The sequence below is a fragment of the Nelusetta ayraudi genome, unplaced genomic scaffold, assembly GCF_046127955.1.
Source record: "Nelusetta ayraudi isolate G7.1 ecotype Tasmania unplaced genomic scaffold, CSIRO-AGI_Nayr_v1 ptg000041l, whole genome shotgun sequence".
NCBI classification, from domain to species: Eukaryota; Metazoa; Chordata; class Actinopteri; order Tetraodontiformes; family Monacanthidae; genus Nelusetta; species Nelusetta ayraudi.
Genome location: NW_027466091.1, coordinates 424,577 through 443,345, shown reverse-complemented (window position 1 = coordinate 443,345; position 18,769 = coordinate 424,577). Strand labels below are relative to the sequence as shown.

Below are 18,769 nucleotides of genomic sequence, written 5' to 3'. Positions count from 1 at the left end.
AAAATGTGACATATATCAACAAGTGTTTTTTTTTTTTTTTTTTTTTTTTTTAAGGGTTCCTTTTTCTTTTGGCTTTCCAGGCATCCGTAGAGAGGTGGAGTAATCACGTGATAAGAGATTGCGATCACAGTTCCTGTAACAAACAAAAACAAATGCCAGCTGACTAGTGGACGGGGCTCTTGCCCCGCAGTGGAACTTGTTTTGACTGGTTGGATTTGTACATTGATCTTTTGCGCAACAATACGGAAAACGTATACACCAGGGAGGACGTGCCAAGCAGAAGACAACGGAAGAAGCCACCAGTTTCGTGCTAGCTTAGCTTAGCCGTGGCGAGCGTCTTCTGTTATATAAAACGCTACCTTTGAACAGGATTGGTTTCGCTTTCCCCAAAATGTATCATTAATACGTTATGGCTGCGTTAAAAGGAAACCATGTTGTCACGTTGTTACACTCGACAAGCTACTCCTCCCAAGTGGCATTCAAAGAGTGTTCCGTTTTCAAGCAGTTCATTTTGTCAACATACTCAGCCACGGGCTAGCTGGTCCTGTTGATGGCTGTTGTTTTTTACTGTGTGGTTTTCGCATGAGGACTTTTATTTTCTTGTGGTTGGACACGTTTGTGCCCACCAGGTAACACGCATGTAGGCCGTTTAGGTGTATTGTGGCGTGATAAAAGCTGGTTTTATCATACGCTAACATGGAGGCTGTGCGACCAAAGAAAACTAAGGCAAAACCCAGCGGGAAAACTCAGGTGAGTTACAATGAAGCCAATTCACGACTGTGTTCCCTTTTATTTAATGTTATATTAGGGTTAAATGTTGTAGGTTTGAGCAAGGCCGATTTCTCCTCTCTGTCATTGTATCTGTTTTAAAAAGTTATCAGTCGGTTTCAGCCTAACGTTATGTCTTTGACAATGTACTGTAAATAAACAAGTACGATCACATCATGAAGATAGAAATTTTAAGTGAAAGGCATTTTCTGGATGGTGTTACTTCGAAGAGATTTGATGCCTCAAACATTATGTTAGCTATAGAAGTCACATGCTGCCGTCACATGTATAGAGCTCTGACACAGGCTGAGGCGAGGATAATTGTTTTTCTCTCTGTTCAACGTGTTCAGCTGGCCAGGAAACAGAAGCAGGCAGAAGAAAACAAGCAAGCTACAGTTGCAGCTGCCGATCAGGATAAGGCCACCGTGCCTGACTTCACGGACATCCCCCTCAGTCTGCCCCATCAGGAGCCGGAGCACGACAAGCAGGACTCTCTCAGCCACCCTGAGGCCAAAGCACAACCATCGGATGAGCTTGATGAGACACCTAAGATCTCCGCGCCGCAGACCTTGACAGTGCCAAACAAAGCTGTTCAGTCAACTGTGGTTTCAAAGGGTGGAGGAGAACTGAGCAAATCGAAAGAGGAGGATACTGGGACGGCAGCTCCAGTTTTTGAGCTCAAAGTTGCCACAGAGACAACCAGTTTGGCAAAGGAGGAACCGTCATGGAGTCCCCCCTGTGCTTCATTTCAGTTGCATATTGCAAATGAACCAAGTGCTCCTGCTCTCTATCCTTCCCTCCCAACGCTGGAGGAGATCACTCTTGTCGAGGAACCTTTGAAAACCGCAGGAAAGGGACCTGCTGTCCTGGCCCTCCCTGAGCAGGAATCTTCACCTCCAAGTTTGCAGGTTCTGGACTCGGTCGCTGACATTTCTAGGTACAAGCTCTATCCAGAATTACCGAAGACAGCTCCAGAAATTCAGGTAATCATGAACAGATTAAAATGATAAATCAAAGTGGTTAAAACAGTGTTTTCTTGAATGAGAAAGCATCATTATTTTTAACTAGATGGTCGTCATATTGCACAGGCTTTAACGTACAATATCACTTATATCTTGTTTTTGTTGCTTCCAGCCATTTACTTTAGAGCAGCTGAGTGTGTGGGAGCCAGGCGGAGGTTTACGAACCTGGTTAGAGGGCGTTGAAGTATGTGCAGCCCATTTCTGCGCTTTAGCCCGGCAGGAGAACCACGAACTGACCGAACTTCTGCAGAACTACTGGCGCTGTCGAAGACAGCTGACTCAGTCCCACACACAGCTGCACACACAGTCATCTGAATGTAAGAGCACACAGAGCCGCCTGTGGAGCTTCAGAGATGAGCAGCTGACGCTTCAGGTGCGGCAGGAGATACTGCAGGAAAAAAATAAATATCTATATCGCAAAAGATACAAATTCTCTGTTATAATGACGCTTAACTTCTGGCATCCTCTCTCCAGGGTTTGTGTGCTGATCAGTCCAAGGTTTGTGGCTATCACCGCTTCCAGCAGGCAGATTTCAGCCAGAGTGTATTGGCTGAACTGAGCAAACTGTTTGAAGCTCGCAGCGAGCTGCTTCATCAGAAGGTGGCACTGCATGCGTACACAGCTCTGCTGTCTCGCCTGCAGGTAGAGTCATACCTGTACCATTTATTAAAAGGTGAGAGACACATCTTCTCTTCCAGCCCACAAAATTACCAAAACATTCCTGTTAATGATTGTTTTTGTGTAACCCTCAAGCTAGTAAACAAACACCTGTTTGACGTTGCTGCTCAACTGCTGGTCACTTGCATTCATACTGTCAGGCATTTCCAAATAGAAAAATAAAGAAACCTTTTTTTAAGATTACAAAGCATGCAATACAATGATTCAGTGTTTGCTTGTTTTGTGTCAGCAGATTACTCTGGAAGGCGGACGCAGGCTTGTTCGCTTCAACCCCTGAAAGAGGCCATCAGCGTCCTCTTCAGTTTCACACGAAGGGTTCTGGATGACACACAGTTTCAAACCGACATCCATAACTGGCTGGAAAGATTGGTATAAATACATAAACAAAACAAATTTCTGTCTAATTATCAATTGTTTTGCTATTTATATATATATATTGTGGCTCTGCTAGATTAATTCACAAGTCAAAACTGAAAATGAAGCTTGTTTTTATTTTGGATAGTCTAAGGAGTGTCCTTGAAACTACAACTGCCTTTGTTTTGGTGTTTTGTTTTCTTTCTGAGATTTCTCTCTCTCTGGTCTACACTCAAGGTGGCAGTGTTGCTGCGTATCGGCGGGTCAGGAGAGCATCTGTACCTGCTCTGTCATCTTCTGTGCTGTCCTGCTGGAGTTGGCAAATGGGCTGCACACTTTGTTCAGGTTTGTTTTTGAAACACAGATTCTAATTTGTGATGATATTGATTTGGTTTTAAAAACTCACAATTGTTCTCGATTTTTTTGTTTTTTTTCATCTCTCAGATCCACATTTTGGGAAACAACTGTGGAGTTCAGCATTTTATGCAAGCTCTTACAATCCTCATGTCGCCTGCCAGGTGAACACAAAAACTTGTGTAGCTGTGAATCCTAGTTTCAGTTGTTGTTGTTGTTTTTCCTCATTATTGATGAAAACACAGGAGGTCATCCTTATCTTAACTTTCATTCATGTTCCCAACAAAGACACCGTGCAGAGTTTCTGGCACACCTGAAGTCACATGAAAGTCAAAACTCTGCAGCCTCTGGACCTGATTCTGGCAACTGGACTCTGGTGGATGAAGGGGGAGAAGAGGTAAGTGTGGGGGTCGGGGGGGGGGGGGCAACAGGTGCATTTAAACAGTCAAACAGAGAATAAGATGAAAGCCAAGTTTAGCAAGTTTTACACAAAAGACAAAATAGTGTGTATCGAGTACTATGAAAATGCAAGAAAAAAAAAACAGCTTCCTCCCTTTCACTCTCAAGCCTTCAAGAAAATAGAATGTGACAGTGTTCCTTTGTTCATGATGACAAAAAATGAGTCACATTTCAGAACAATTCTATTCTGAACCATCAAGGGACATTATCACACTTTAACATTTGTCGTTCCTGTAATCTAGCCACTAAATAGCATTCAGCATTTTGCACATTTATTGACATGTTTGCTTAAGACTTTGCGTAATTATGAAGTGATGATTAAGTAAGTTGTTGAACATCCCTATGCATTTACTCATGCATAGGATGAGGACCCAGAGAGCAGCTGGCTGTTGCTCTGTGAGGAGGATCTGATCTCCCTGTTTACGCAGTTTCCATTCCAGCAGCTGTATTCACACATGCTGGGGTTTAACATGCAGGGTAAGAGTCTGGACATCTGTCTGACCCTTTCTTTTTGATTTGTTCCACTCACTGTATTGACCAGCTCTCGCCTTCCCATCAGGTATGTATGAGTCCTCGATCCGATCAAGTCAGAAGATCATGCGTGTTTTTGGCTTTGCTTCCGCTCTCGTTGAAACCTTGGCACTGGGGCTGCAGACCTACAACAGGGCGCGGTACCGACAGTTAGTGAAACGGATTGGACACATCATAAGGTCGGTGCACCAAGTGGAAAACATACATTCACACAGACCATGAACACATCTATAAAAGCATTCATCCTCTCTGTTTTTCGCTCAGGATGACAGTGTGCTATGTCAGCGACCACTGGGCAGAGTATGTTAGTGTGGCTGGCGCAGATGGATCCAGCTCACACTCTCTGTCTCTGGACAAACTACAGCTGGAGTACGACCATCTTTTCCTCAGAGCTGTTTTGCATGTCCTCAAAAACAAAAGGTAAGACATTTACATCCGTCTGATAAATCAACAATAAACCTTTCACTTCATGTGTTAATGCATTTTCATCCTCTCACAGGCTGGGCATTTGGTTGTTCATGTCGGAGATGCCATATGGGACTCTGTCCAGCTCAATGCTGTGGAGAGTCCTGTATGTCATGCAGTGTGCAGAGACAGCAGGTCTTGAGACAATCAGCACCACTTGTGACACGCGATCTTGCGTGCAGGCTCTAAGAGGTAAATGGAGACTACTGACCACACCTTGCTTTGCTTTAGCAATTTAAAATTAAAGCTTAGACCCAGTACTTGAATGAGTCTACTTACACTATATCTATTCAGTACTATAAAACATCATCTATGCCTTCTTCACGGTTAATTTAACTCCAGCTTCACAAATTTTACTGCCATAGTTCTCAGCCTGTGCATGTTGTTGGCTGCTATTATGGCGAATGCATTTGTCCACTTCCAGACCCAGAGCACCAGGAGAGGTTTGAGACCTGGCTGTGTGAAGTGAACAGCTCTGATGGCATCTCCCTTCTCACCGCACTGGCGCAAATGGCAATTCCGACTCAGCAGTCTGACCCAGCGTTTGTCACAACCATTACCCTCCTGATTTACCAGGTTTGTCAAGGGTCGATCGAGGAACAATACTAAAAAAGCTTGACAGGAAGTTATGTTGGTTGAGAGGTTGTGAAGATTTTGCGCATCAAAAATCTTGCAAGAATTGATATTGTGTATTCAACTGAGACAGAAAAGTGGGAATAAAAATAGCAAAGGGAACATAAAGGAACAGTCAGTCAATTTACCCCAGTCCCTTAATTAGAAACCTGTTTTATTTTTTTTTAATCTGTCTTCTTTTTTTTCCCTAGGTGTCTTATGTTAGTGTATCAACAAGAGAAACTTACTCCAAAGTGGGAAGAGAGTTGCTGGCTGCCATCGCAACAGTTCACCCCTACATCATCTCAGTGCTTCTGGAGCGACTAAGAGAGACAATACACATTGTGGGAATGGTTGGTGTTGCTTTTTCTTTAATTGCATGAATTTAACTATTGGAAAAAGGACTTTTCGTAACTGTCCTATTACAGTGTTAACATTTCCCACTCTCGTGCCTCAGGTGGCTCTGTACTTGTGCAAAGAACTTCCCCTGAGCCTCTGGCAGCCGCGCTCTGAGGAGATTTGCGTGATTGGAGCCTGGTTGCTCCAGCATCCTCTGTCTGCAGTGGAGAACCGGCTGGCTTGCGTCATACTGGAGGGGCTGAACTGGGGTTACACACAGGTGATGCCAGTGGCACTAAAAAAAAAAAGTCACCTCCATGAATCCTGAGCGCATTTGTGAATCAGTGGCTCATCTTGTCTTCTTCTGCAGAGCGGCTCCTTGGCGCTGTCTTCTTCTCTCCACGCCGAAGTGGCTCTGCTCATAGCCGAAGCTTATCAGAAGTACCTGACTGACAAACCATACAGTGGCCTCCTTTCAGAGGGAATCAAGCAGGTGACACATCCACCCCGGCCTTGGACATATTTTAATTCAACACACTTTGGTTTCATGGACAGTTTTCCATGTTTCTTCCTCTTCCAGGTGTCTTACCTTGCCAGCGTCCTACGTCTAGGCGTGTCCCCCGAAGCCTCCTTTAGCCAGTGGGCATGGCAGCTCTTACTGAGGCTGAAGCTCCACGGCAATGCCCAGAACCCTAAAGGAGCCTGGTCGGTCCCTGCGTTGACATCTAACCCTCCCCCGGAGCTCACGCACACTCCCAGCATGCACTCGGTCATCAGAGCCGTGAAAGCAGGCATTCCTATTGGGTGCTACTTGTCTTTAGCCATGACAACTGTGGGACATAGGTTTGTAAAGCTTTCTACCTTTTCTAACCTCAGTGCTTAATTTCACATTGAAGCCAAGCCAATTTAAAAGCTGTGTGTTTTTTTCTCTAGTCTTGAACATTTCTGCACAGATGGTGTGGGGCTGTTGAAGAGCCTGATCCAGTCTCACCATCTAAAAGCTGCTGTGCACCTCCTTGATAACATCCTCCCACCAACATACCCACTGAGCTTCTACCTGCTCAGCAATGCACAGTAAGAAAAATACATGTATAACACAGCTGAAAACAAATACGACGAATTACTGTAGGATCTGGTGTATTTTCAACTGACAGCTCTGTCTCTTCATTCCAGGTTTGTTAGTTGTATCCAGCTGTTTCTGCAGTATGACAGCGTGTGTCCTCAGGGGGTGACACAACAGGTCACCCACCGGGTGGCACCGCTCCTCACAGGGACCACGTACGGGGACAATGTCCGACTGCTAAACAGCGTCATTCAGGTTTGCCGCACAGGTTTTTATTATGAAGTTGTATGTCAGGGTTGAAAGCCATCAGGTATCCAATTAAAGGAAATACAACTGCAGTATCGCATATAGTCAACTTAAATCAGTGATTTGCTTTTTTTTGTTCATTTTTTTATTCAAATAAAACATGCAAAAGCAGCAGTAACACATTCTAGATTTTTTTTTTTCCATGTGCGCGCTTCTATTTTCTAGAGTCATGTTGTGGAGAGCTCCCAGCCTGGCCGCGTTGGTGTCGCAGCAGTGCTGGAGTTCTGGGTGAGGATACTGATGCAGCAGAACCTGTGGTACCGGGATAAGACTGTTCTGTTCTTCATGGACCAGATTTGCTACGCTGCATTCAAACACGGCCAGGAAGAATGTGTGCAGAAACTTCTCTACCATGAGCACAAGGTATTTACGCAGTCCTATTAGGGGCTTGCATTATTTATGCAAGGAGTCCAGGAGGACTCAGTGGTGCAGACTTCTCATTTCTATTGCAGCGGCATTATTTGTTACTTTGGAGATACATTTTCAAATAATCTGTAATAACTTTATAATGATGTAAGAATTTCTGACAGAGCTCTGTGTTAAGAGACTAAAACATGTTCTTCCATTTTATGACATTGTTAAATAACGCCAATTAACACAAAAAATAATGAATTCGTAATTGATCTGAAAATGTTTTTCAGCTTTCACATTAAAATGTCTCTTCCCACAATTGTCCACTTGGTTAAACAGGGTTCTGAAAATCCTCTTTCATATTTGTGCCTCTCACAGAATGCCTTGGGTTACCATGGAGATCGGGGTCTGCTCTCCTCCCTGGTTGGCTGGATCGCAGGAAATGCCACGCCTTCCTTCATCGAGGGCCAATCGCTGAGCGCGGAGGTGACGATCCTGGTTGTGCTCTTGAAGTGTTCAGCATTCGGAGTTCTCATCGCTGACGCTCGTGTTGCCACGCTTGCTTATCCAGGTTTGGTTTGCCTGGCTGGTGCTGAATATGGAGGGGCTGTTTGAGGAGGAATCTCAGCTGAGACGCTGCATGGAGAATGAGCTCCTTGCAGAGCCAAACATTTCCCCGGAGCAAGCACTGAAGGTACAAAGATGCATGCAGAAAGATAATAAACAGGTTGCGAGTTTGATCCCCAAGAATAATGCACATATACAATAATTTACTTATTCAGGGCAAGGTGTTGTATAGCGTTTAGATAATTTAGATCATTTTTCCATGTGTCTGAGCCAGAAAGCACAGCAGAGGCTCAAGTTGCCGGTGGCGCCGTCCCTCCAGCGGCTGCAGGTGTATCGCTGGGCAAATCAGGCTTTAGCCACACCCCCAGACCATCCCATCCTCCCCCTGGTCTGGCAGAAGTTTCTGCAGCTCTACCTCCGACAGCCAGGACCTGACTACGGGTAGGATGGCGGTCACTATAAAACATAACATCGGGCAACCGGGAATTAATGGACAATCATTCAGTTGAATGATTGAATTCTCTGTTTCATCCACCAGGCTGCTTGCAGGTGGATGTATTGGCCAAAGGTTCTTCCAGGCCTCCTCGCATGCCGCTCTGCTCAGAAACCTGAGACAAAGGATACAGGAGGTGTCCGACTTCCACCACGCAGCCAGTCAGGCCCTCAGGGTTCCCCCGCCGCAGCCGCTTTCGCCAGACAGCCAGGGCGACGACAGCCCCGACAAGACTCCGTCTCCCTACCTGACCTCTCCTCAGCTGCACACAGAGCTGGTCAGGTGAGGCGGCAAATGCCCAGTAAACACAAACTCGCTACATGTTGTCGTCCGGTAACGGCAGCCTTTTAGTCAGGTGAGAATCGTCAGCTGTCTGGCTCCCCCGCAGGCTGTTTGGAGTGTTTGCCGTGTGGTTCGATGATGAGACTCTGCAGAAGCAGGAAGTGTATCTGCCCTCTCTCCCACCCGAGTACGAACCGCACAGACTGGCGCAGGTCATGCAGCGGCAGCAGGTGAGTTTGTCTCAATTTATCAGCAGCGACTGTGACGGGTCAGTCGGGTTTTATTGCTGTTTTACACAAAGAATTCCTACTGTCATCGTCTGTAGGAACTGTGGCTGGAATATGTGGACGAGGAGCGCATGCTGTACGACGAGAAAGAGGTTCTGTCCCTGTGGGAAAAAGTGCAGAGCGAGCCAACTTTCTCGCAGACCCAAACTCCAGGCTTCACCGACACCGCCAGCCTTGACAATGGTACTTTGCTGAAACTTTGGCCTGGGATTGAAAATGCTGCGTGAACCTCGCTTGGCACAGTTTTGATTGCAATAAGAAACATCGGTTTGACTCCTTTATTCTGGGCCTTTGTGTGCTTGGTTTTGCAGCAAGGGAACGTATCCTGTCCAACCTGCAGAAGCATCCGGTTCCCCAACCAGCTCCAGAGCTGCAAAAGCCAAAGCCACCAGTAGCTGAAGTCCCCACCGCCTGCCTCACAGACCCTAAAGCTGCCGCTGAGCTTGTACAGCAAGACCTCAACATCCTAAAGGAGCAGGCAAGGTATATGAAGCTACAATTATCAAATGCCCTCTAAAATCAGTGGCACACTGTGCACACGCGTTCAAGTACGTTCCCTTTGGAATAGTGAAGACTGCTTATATCTTTAGGATTGCAGTTGCACGTGAGGCCCAGCAGGTGGCGACAGAGCAGGAGCTGCTTGAGAGTCTTCCCCTGCTGTACAAGAACCAGCCAGAGCAGGTCACCATGGCCCTTGAGTGCAAGGGGAAAGGAGGACAGCCATGCCAGGGACCTGCCAACCTCACTGTCACAGTATGGCAAAAAAAAGCATTAAAACCAGATGTTTGTCATTTAAAAAAGAAATAATAATAATAATATCCATTATGTGTATATGGTTTTCTGCCCCTCCTCCTGTGGACATAGTGCGAGCGTGTTCAAAGACAGGAGGCAGTTCAGACCCAGATCACAGCACTGAGGAGAGACATCAAGAAGCTTCAGACAGACTCCATGGCCCCTCCACCACAGAGCCTGGCTCAGGCTGCCGTCCACACCGAGAATTTTATCACGTCAGTATGAAAAACGTGATTTTTACTCTGTCGGAGTATTGATCGGTGAAGAGGTAACGTGGCTGCCAGGTTGACTTTTTTTCCCACTCCTTTCCCTCGCTCTCTTTAAAATTGACAGCGCCGTGGTGAATTTGTACAAGGCGCAGAAATCGCCGGCGGTGCAGCACGTGGGTGTGTCCGCCTTCTACACGGTGGTTTCCTTTGTGAGTGAGGACACACTGCGACACCCGCCGACACGCCAGTACCTCTCCTCCTGCGTGGAGATCCTGGGACAGGTGCGTACGCACAGCTTCTACAAACACGTGCAGAGGATGGAAGCAGTGCTGAGGTCGGAACGCTCATCTGCGTTGATCCGACCTCACTGAAGGAGCACTGTAATAATAAATCATAATAATAAGAGATTTTATTGATAGTTTGCTTTACACTAAAACTCAGGTCAGGACTAAAACATCAGGTATAAAATTGAGTAAAAAATCAAGTTACTAAGGCAAGAAATTCTACATATGCTTTTTTAAAATGTAGGTTTTTAAGCTCACTGAGTACTCGGTCCACGTATGAGACTGTTATGAGCGCTGGTGAGATGTTCAGTCCCTGGTTGCTCCTGCTTGTGTCGTGCACAGGTGTTCATTCAGGGTAATGCAGAGGAGTGCGGCCGCGTCCTGAAGACCATCCTGGAGGAGCGGCGTCTCTGTCCTCTCATCTCTCCTTTCTTCACCCCCAACGCTGCACCGGATCAGCTTGTCTTCCTCTACCAGGACGTGGTGACGTCTTTGCACCTCGACACGGCCGATGTCATTTTCATGCTGCTTACAAAGGTTTGCCAACATATTTGAAGGTGTTGCAGATGCGGTGGAACTCGACGTACACCCAGAGGTTTCCACTGACGCTGACTTTGACTCCCTGGTCTGCAGTTTGACTTGTCCCAGTGGCTGAACGAGGCTCACCCCGTGTTTTCGGAGCGAACCCGTCTGCTGGAGTTGGTCCACGGCGCTCTCTGCGTCTGCGGCCAAGACCCCGAGCCTGAACTCCAGACGCCTTTTCACCTTTTCACCAAACACTGGGCTTGGCTTCTGCGCCACCATTTTCCAGACCACTACAGTGACTGCCTGCGGCTGCTTATGACCAGTAAGAGCACACCTCAGCGCAAATGGTCGGATTAAAACCCTGATTTTTCTGTGCGTTTGATTTCAAGGGTAGGAATGTAGAGCTTGGACGGTTGCTGGAATTTGAAAAAACTAATTAGAGTAATTAGGTGAACTAATTTTAGAATTGAGGTAATCACATAATTACAGTTCAGTTTCCATACTTTACAGTAACTTTAAAATGCGGTTTGAATATTTATGTACTGTTGAATCACCATTCTGTCCTTTTTCTGTTCTCGTACCAATTACTCAGTAAATCCCTCAGAGCAGGGCAGCTTTACAAAGTCCTCTTATGATTCATCAAAACACATTCATACTTCTGAAAGAACACCTCCCACTCACCTATTACACCAACCAAAGAGGAAATTTAAATAATTAATAACATATTGAAGGTGGAAGAATCATTTTCATCATTCTGCCTGAATCGTATAGAAGTGGAAGATTCAATTTGAACGTTTTTTTTCAGCTATTTGTGAATTTTATCCCGAGCTGAATTTTGCTCTGTTTTACAACAGAGACAAGAGATTCAATATCATTGTCCTCAGCGTCTGGCGTGTCATTTCCTGAACAAACGGAGGCCTTTGCTTTTTATCGTCAGGCTCCTCAAACCAGCTCCTGAGTGCAGAGTGCTGGAAGGTGACGCTGCGAGTGCTCGGCTGCTTACCTCCATCCCGCCAATCCAAGATCAAATCTGAACAAGCACCTGTCTCCAGTGACGTGTCCAGCCACGCCGCCACAGCATCCTCTTCCCCATACAGATCCCAAATCAGCCTGTCACCTCAGCAGGTTGGCTAAATGAAAACCAAGGTTCTGATGACAGCTCAAACTATACTTGACAATTAACCGCACAACTAATTTTTTCGGGATCGGTCGTCGCCAGGTGGATGAAACGGTCGACTGGCTCAGTGACTACTTTCTTCGAAGTCGCGTCAGCAAGCCCGAGCTCCGCAGTTTCGGCCTCTACTCGTCCTGGGCTCCTTACGTCAGCGAGGTCGTCTCCCTCTGGGAACATCTGATTGGGTGTCTAATCAGCGTGCAGCTCGGCAACTGTGCCAGAGAGTCGGTGGGGAGCAGCAAAACGATGAAGGGTAAGAGCCAAATGTCGGCATGTCGTCATCTACTCAAATTAGACCAGGAGTGTTTGTGTTGGTCGCTCGCTGTCATTCACAAACTGACCCACTTTGATTTCACAGCCCTGCAGGACCTGCACATTAAGATGGTGAAGTTTTTCAAACCCTGGATCTTTCCTCTGGACACAGATGATGGCGGGTGAGCATTGTGTTCCCTCAGCTTTTTCTCTTGCGGTGATGCAAGTATGAAAAGACTCCTTTATAAAAAACTTCCTAAACTTGCACTGCAACACTGGACCATGACATAATTAAATAGTGAATTATATATGTCTGGGTTTTTTTCATAAAATGGATTTATTTAATATAATTTATTTTATATGATTTGATGCGTTGTTGAATTTAATTTAAGCGTTTGACTCCGTCATAAAACGCAAGACATTACAAGAACTTCATACGCTTGAACTGATTAAACATATTGAGCGCTATCTATCCCATCCATTGACCGTATATCATCTTTCAACTGACATTTCCTATCATAATATATGTTTTGTACTGGAACCGCACCAGTAAGTAAAAATTAGATGTTTACCTGTCACTTCCAAGTAGTCATGGGCGATAACATATTTTTCAAATTCGATATGATAATCAATATTTTGTGTTCAAAGATATTGATATGCACATCACTACCGGTACTTGTAAGTCCAACATGTCACGCTACATTCATCCAGGTGCAAAGACCGAGTGTGTTCCTTCTGGGTGTTTCAATAGAGAGCAGTTGGTTCATTTTTAGATTGCAGAGTGTGAAAAAGCAAAAATGAATGTCGCTCTCCTCTTTCAGCAGCCTCAAGTGTTACCCCTGGCTGGAGACTGATGCCGCCGCTGCGGGACGTCTGGTCGGCCTGTACGCTCAGCTCACCGACACACTGCATCACAAGTTCAGAGGTGGGTGGGTGGGGTTTCACGAGGCCTTCAGAAGCGCTGGCCAGACCTTTTTGTTATCCGGAGCGCTCAAGTTATTTTTAACCGCGTGTGCCCGTTCCAGATCGTCTGCTGCCCGGCCAGAGAGGTGCACTGTGGTTGTGTCTGATGCAGTACTGCGAGAGCTGCACCTCCCCGCGGACGCCCGAGTACCTTCTCTACCTGTACCACACACACCTCCGCAGCCTGCCCTGGAGACACCTGCACCCCGACACTCTGCTAATGAAGCAGCTGTTCAATGTGAGAGCCCCGGGCGGCCGACCCCCGACCCCACCCACCACCACTAACACCACCACCACCTCCACCACCGACACTTGTCTAGACATGGATGACACGGGATGGCACGTTAATTTTAGCCATGGGTCGTGGCCTCCTAGCTCCTATTATTAGCCGGACTTTCTGAAGTCTCAACACACTGGTCCTGGAAGCGAGCCACTTACACAGACTCGCATGGATGCTGCATCTATAAAGAACCTGAGAGGCGTTTATAATAGAGGAGAAGTGTATTAGTCAGAACATTATGAGGGTGACTGTTAAATGAAGCCATTAACGCATCACTATATACGTCACTCAGCAATAGAGCTGAGTGTTGTGTATAGTGCCGGTGCTTTTAGCCGTGAGCTTTGACTTGTCTTGCATGCCATCAATATTTTTTATTATTTTTTTTACCCTCCGGTGCCACCAGGTGGAGAGAGGAAGCCCCAAGAGCTGCTTCCTCTTTCTGGGGGAGGTGCTCTGCGACGTGAACTGGCTCAGCGTCTTGAGTGACCACTTTCAAACGTCCCCGGCGTCGACTCTGTATCCGAGCTGTCCCGACACGCTGAAGGAGTCGCACGCAATGCTGGTCTATCTGCTCTACATGCTGGTTTTTCTGGCCAAGGAGGAACAAATCGTCAGTCAGCCGGTACGGTCCAAAATAAAGTTTCACATTAGTGTCAGGCAGTCGTCCCTTCATCCTTTTTTTTTTTTTTTTTTTTTTCTATATATGTTTTCTTCCACTTGCAGGACTCCCCTCTGCTCAGTCTGCTGGTCCAGGCCACCTCTCTCCCCTGGTACCAGCTGGACCTCTCCTCATACCAGGGCGTCCTGGACTACGTCAGCACCCACTACCCCCCCTCTCTGCTGCTCTCCAGCGATTCAGCATCTCAGCTGCTGCTCAAGTCGGTGCGCAGCGCCGCCGGGCTCCACCCCCGCGCCACAGAGCTTCCACACAGGGTAAGATGCACGCTGGGCGACTTTTCCTGTCACAAGTCGTGCTTTTGTCGACAAATGCAGGATTGAAATTGTGTTTACACCGCATGCGTTTCGGTGGAATGCGTCAGGCGGCAGCTTGGCTGGGGCGTCAGATGAGTGGTGTATCTGTCAGAAGACGTTCTCTGTCTCTGAACAGCGGTGTCATACAGAGGAGGATACAAATGCATTATCCTTGTGTGTGTGTGTGTGTGTGTGTGTGTGTGTGCACGCACACTGCTCCAGGCGGCCGCATCGTGTTTACAAGTGGGAGGCCTGGAACATCCGCATTAAATTTAGACTTAAACAACAATTGCCTTCTCTTTGCCAGCTCTGTATCACTCAGCCAAATTACATAAATGTAACACCTCAGTCTTTATAGTTGCTGCTCATGGAGAGAAGCAGAAGGCAATTTTATACACTAGTTGATAGTTTTCCAAAGTGGGGAGATCCAGGCCCAGCACTTTTAATCAATTGAACACAGCACTGAGTTTTTTTCCTTTATTTGCCTTCCTCTTTGGGAAGCATCTCTGCCAAACACAGGCAACACTTACAATAGTAAGAACTTAATTATTGGCACATTGGAAAATAGTTTCATTCATACCACTAAAAGTCAGAAAAGTCATTATGAATCCTGTGTGTTTCTCTTATTAATGTTTTTAGTTCTGTTAATCCTCAACAAGGTGTTTTGGATTTAAATTACTATAATTTAGAGATCCATCCATCAATTTTCAATACCCGCTTCTTCCTGAGCTTAGGGTCAAGGGGGCGGAGGAATAGGGCAAGTTGCCACTTCATCACAGGGCCACATAGACACAAACAAGCATTTGCACTCACACCTACAGACAATTTAGAGTTTCCAATTCAGCTCACATGCATGTTTTTGGACCGTGGGAGTAATCTTTTTTCCGATTTCTTTTTGGCGCAAACCCTGACAAATGCAAACCCTGCGGCCGGTGCTGCTTCTCATCCGGCAGGAGGACACGCAGAAGGCAGGCGCGTACGTGTGCTGGTGCGTGCAGTCGTTGGTGACCTTGGAGCAAGGCGGCGGCATCAGCCTGGGCGGCCTGGAGTCTCAGCTGGAGCTCCTCCTGGAGGGCGTCGTCACGTTCAACCCACTGGGTGAGCTGCAGCCGCCTCGTCCTCCTCTTGGTCTCGATTGCCGTGTTGGGCCGGACTCATTGGTCTCCTCTGCAGAGACGGGTCTGGAGGAGAGGCACATGGCGCTGTGCGGCCTCTTCAGCAGCGCCCTGGCCCTGCTGAACGGAGTGGGCGTGTCGACCGGCGAGGCGCTGGCCGCTCACGTCAACACCTGGCTGGACAGGAAGGGGCGGGGCTTTCCCATCCTCCCCCTCCTCACCGCCTGCTCCCGCTGCCTCGCGTCAGTGCGGCACATGACGCGCATAATGGAGGCGTGCATCACGGCGCACTTCAACCACGGTGAGCACGTAAACCCGTCCGCTTTCGTCGGCACCGATTTCCAACGTCGCAGTGTTTCTAGTCTTGCTCTTCCAGCTGCCAAAGGCGTTTACATTTCCACTCTGTGTGCGCCGGTTCCCAGCTGAGGAGGAGTCTATCGGTTGGGGTCCCGTGTTGGCGTCGCTTCAAGTGCCCGAGCTCACGGTGGACGACTTCCTCTCCGAGAGCCAATCAGGAGGCAGCTTCCTGACCCTCTACGCCTTTATCCTGCAGCGCCTCAACACCGAGTACACTGCAGCCAATGAGAGAAGGACTCTGGCGCTGATAAACACCTGGAGCAACCAGGTCTTTCCCAGGTCTGATCCCACACGGTCCCTCCCTATAGCGCACCTGAACGCAAGGACACTGAGATCAGCCTTTGACAGATAGATAGATAGACAGATAGATAGATAGATAGATAGATCCATAGATAGGTAGGTAGGTAGGTAGGTAGGTAGGAAGATGCATAGATAGATAGATAGATAGATATTTTATTGATCTCCTGGGGAAATTTGCATTTACAGCAGCTTGAAAAGGTAACTAGTATATTAGAAAAGGCATGCAATGTATAAAAAGATTTTAAAAAAATACGGAATAAAATTAAAAATAGAAATAACAAGCACAAAATGAAAATATATAATATACATACATTGCAGTTGTGCATAATGATGGTGTGTGTCAAACAGTTGTACAATGGGGTAGTTTGTACACACTTAAAGCGGGAGAGAGAGATTATGTATGAGAGGGATAGCTTGTTATGTATGAGAGAGAGAGAGAGAGAGAGACGGGGAGAGAGAGGGGGAGAGAGAGAGTGTCAGCCAATGAATGTGTTTTTGTTTGTTTTGTGGTGTCCAGTGGTCCAGGTGACGAAGCCAAACTGTTCCTCTGGTGGCATAAAGCGCTGAATCTGGCAGCGGAGCAGCTGCAGCCGCAGTCGGGCCAGACGGAGGTGTCAGGAGTCGTCTTGGGTCTTTTGAGGCTACAGAGCCGTCTGCTGCAGCTCGGAGAGGAGAGGCTGAACTCGGGCCTGCTGGGAGCCATCGGCCTGGGCAAGAGGTCGCCTGTCTCTAACAGGTAACGACGCCGTGTCGTTTGAAAACTCAAACCCTCTGTTGGCCGGGGTGTGGGAGAAGTTGTGTCTTATCGGTGTACGTGCCGTTTTATCTGTCCATGCACGCCGTGCACGCAGGTTCAGGGTGGTGGTCCGAAGCGTGGCAGCGTTCCTGTCAGTCCAGGTCCAATCGGAGACGGAGCTCCGGCTTCAGCCGACCACTGAGTTGCAGCTCTCTGCGAAAGCACAACAAGTAGGCAACACCAACAGTTGGACGTCTTCTCTTCTGTCATTTGCAGATCTTTGTTGTTGTTGTTTTTTTTTCTAGAGTGACATTTGTTTTTGGTTTGTGTGGTTGCAGACGGTGGGGATGCTGGAAGCCATGCCCACTAATAAGCAGTACGCCGAGTTACAGGAGGCTGTTACCAAAGGCGTCCAGTTCATACGGTACCCAGGACACTGTCTCAGAGACGGACCCCGACTGCTGGCCCTGCTCGCCAACCTTCTCTACCCCGACCTCAGATACTTGCACATTATTCGGTAAATCGTGACTGAAACTGGATTACACGCTGGAGATTTTGAAGGACAAAAGAAAACAACAATCACTGCATGGGACAAAAAGAAAATCTTTCCAGGGAACAATGTTTTGTTGAATCGTTACCGCTCCTTGATGTGGGAGTTCCTGTCTCAGAACAAAATATTGAGGTGCATTCAAAGCGTTGCACTGTTACAAAAGACACTTTTGGCTCCTGTGATGTTTGGATCAGGGGCTGTGAATCTAATGGAAAGCACAAAACATTTAATGTGCTGCCCTCTGATCCAGACCTGCATTTTGCTTTTACCCTCTCCTGTCTTTCACCCTGTGTCTTTCTACATCACCTGCCTTTTGTTTTGTTTTTTGGTCTTTTCATAGATGGAATTGCACATATTTATTGAATCAGAAGTCATTTTTCAGTATTAATTCCAGGCTTTAGCTGTCAATTTTCACCTCTGCCAAGACAGTTGAAGGATTTGCAAAATATTTAAAGAAGGCTACATAATATGTATATATACTGCTTAGTATCAGAAGTTGGGTGTAGGACATTTAGGGAGTTCAGTGCCTGTTAACCCTTTAAAAATCAGCTTTATAGGGAAGCTACAGTCTGAAACCTCTCACTCTTCCGTGTGTTATGGACAGTGTGTGCTTGATTTCGGGGAGTCTGCTCAGAAATTTGCTAATATTCATTTTTAGATCTAGCCATAAGTGCTTTTCTTTTCATTGCCAAAGAGATGTTTCCATTATGTGTTCAGCGACTTCAATCTGCTTGACCACGCGCTCTGTTTCGTCTGCCTGCGTTGCAATTAAAAAGAGAGAGAGAGAGGAGGAAAAGAAAAGAAACGCACCCGCACTTGAGGTTCCACTCAATGGCACCGGCTGTGTGCCGCGCCACTCGACTTCCTTATAAAGTCATGTGTGAGTGAGCTGCAGGTCTATTGCGCTTCCTTGATGCTATCGAACGGAGAGATATGCCCCCGTCGCTGGTGCCAGACAAAATAGATTCACAGCGGCACCTTTTAGCAGGAGCTGCGGCCCTGATGGTCGCACATCCAGACCAGCGTTCTCGCATTTGAATTCGCCGTCGCTCGGACACTTTAGGCGCTCTGTGGCCGTTAACAATAACAACCGTGCTGCACTTCTGCACACTGAAGCTATCGCTTGTGTTGTGTGGTGACCATAAATGTCAAAAGCAGTTCTTCTATGATGAGTCAGTGAACAAGAATGGGTCTCCCGGGCTGCAGGAGTGTAACAAAGCAGGGCTGCATAATAGAGACGGCGTTCAGTTAATGGAACCGAATGTGTCGCGAAGAGCTTAAGCCGTGCGCAGCGAAGTGCACGGAGAGTCTGGGAGCTTTGACAGCTGA

The 18,769-nt window shown here is 47.1% G+C and overlaps 1 protein-coding gene across 3 annotated transcripts; it reads left to right on the top strand.

Annotated features, from left to right (window-relative positions):
• Positions 1-116: 116 nt before the first annotated feature.
• On the top strand, positions 117-17,795 carry epg5 (ectopic P-granules autophagy protein 5 homolog (C. elegans)). 3 transcript variants are annotated; one of them, XM_076033215.1, is made up of 45 exons: positions 117-750; positions 1,119-1,751; positions 1,903-2,163; positions 2,265-2,463; positions 2,701-2,837; positions 3,060-3,167; positions 3,267-3,340; positions 3,465-3,573; positions 3,998-4,112; positions 4,195-4,345; positions 4,431-4,586; positions 4,666-4,823; positions 5,056-5,207; positions 5,456-5,596; positions 5,701-5,862; positions 5,953-6,075; positions 6,163-6,425; positions 6,516-6,656; positions 6,756-6,900; positions 7,117-7,314; positions 7,681-7,788; positions 7,874-7,996; positions 8,144-8,310; positions 8,408-8,644; positions 8,751-8,874; positions 8,970-9,114; positions 9,243-9,414; positions 9,522-9,684; positions 9,796-9,938; positions 10,057-10,213; positions 10,559-10,753; positions 10,850-11,063; positions 11,679-11,866; positions 11,961-12,168; positions 12,274-12,349; positions 12,989-13,092; positions 13,193-13,368; positions 13,814-14,032; positions 14,134-14,343; positions 15,336-15,480; positions 15,556-15,798; positions 15,920-16,133; positions 16,672-16,890; positions 17,006-17,120; positions 17,229-17,795. In XM_076033215.1, the coding sequence occupies exons 1-45, from the start codon at positions 697-699 to the stop codon at positions 17,409-17,411; spliced, it is 7,728 nt and encodes a 2,575-aa protein (XP_075889330.1). In that variant the 5' UTR covers positions 117-696; the 3' UTR covers positions 17,412-17,795. The 3 variants fall into 3 exon arrangements, with proteins under 3 accessions (XP_075889330.1, XP_075889331.1, XP_075889329.1); XM_076033216.1 differs by having other exon boundaries at positions 2,698-2,837; positions 12,992-13,092; XM_076033214.1 differs by having other exon boundaries at positions 2,698-2,837.
• Positions 17,796-18,769: the final 974 nt, after the last annotated feature.

What these genes read in the sequence shown, in the direction of transcription:
- epg5 (XM_076033214.1), top strand. Translation starts at nt 697, where the DNA reads ATGGAGGCTGTGCGACCAAAGAAAACTAAGGCAAAACCCAGCGGGAAA. An exon ending in CTGCACACAGAGCTGGTCAG is followed by an intron (nt 8,645 to 8,750) that starts GTGAGGCGGCAA and finishes GCTCCCCCGCAG; the next exon opens with GCTGTTTGGAGTGTTTGCCG. An exon ending in GAGCAGCAAAACGATGAAGG is followed by an intron (nt 12,169 to 12,273) that starts GTAAGAGCCAAA and finishes TTGATTTCACAG; the next exon opens with CCCTGCAGGACCTGCACATT.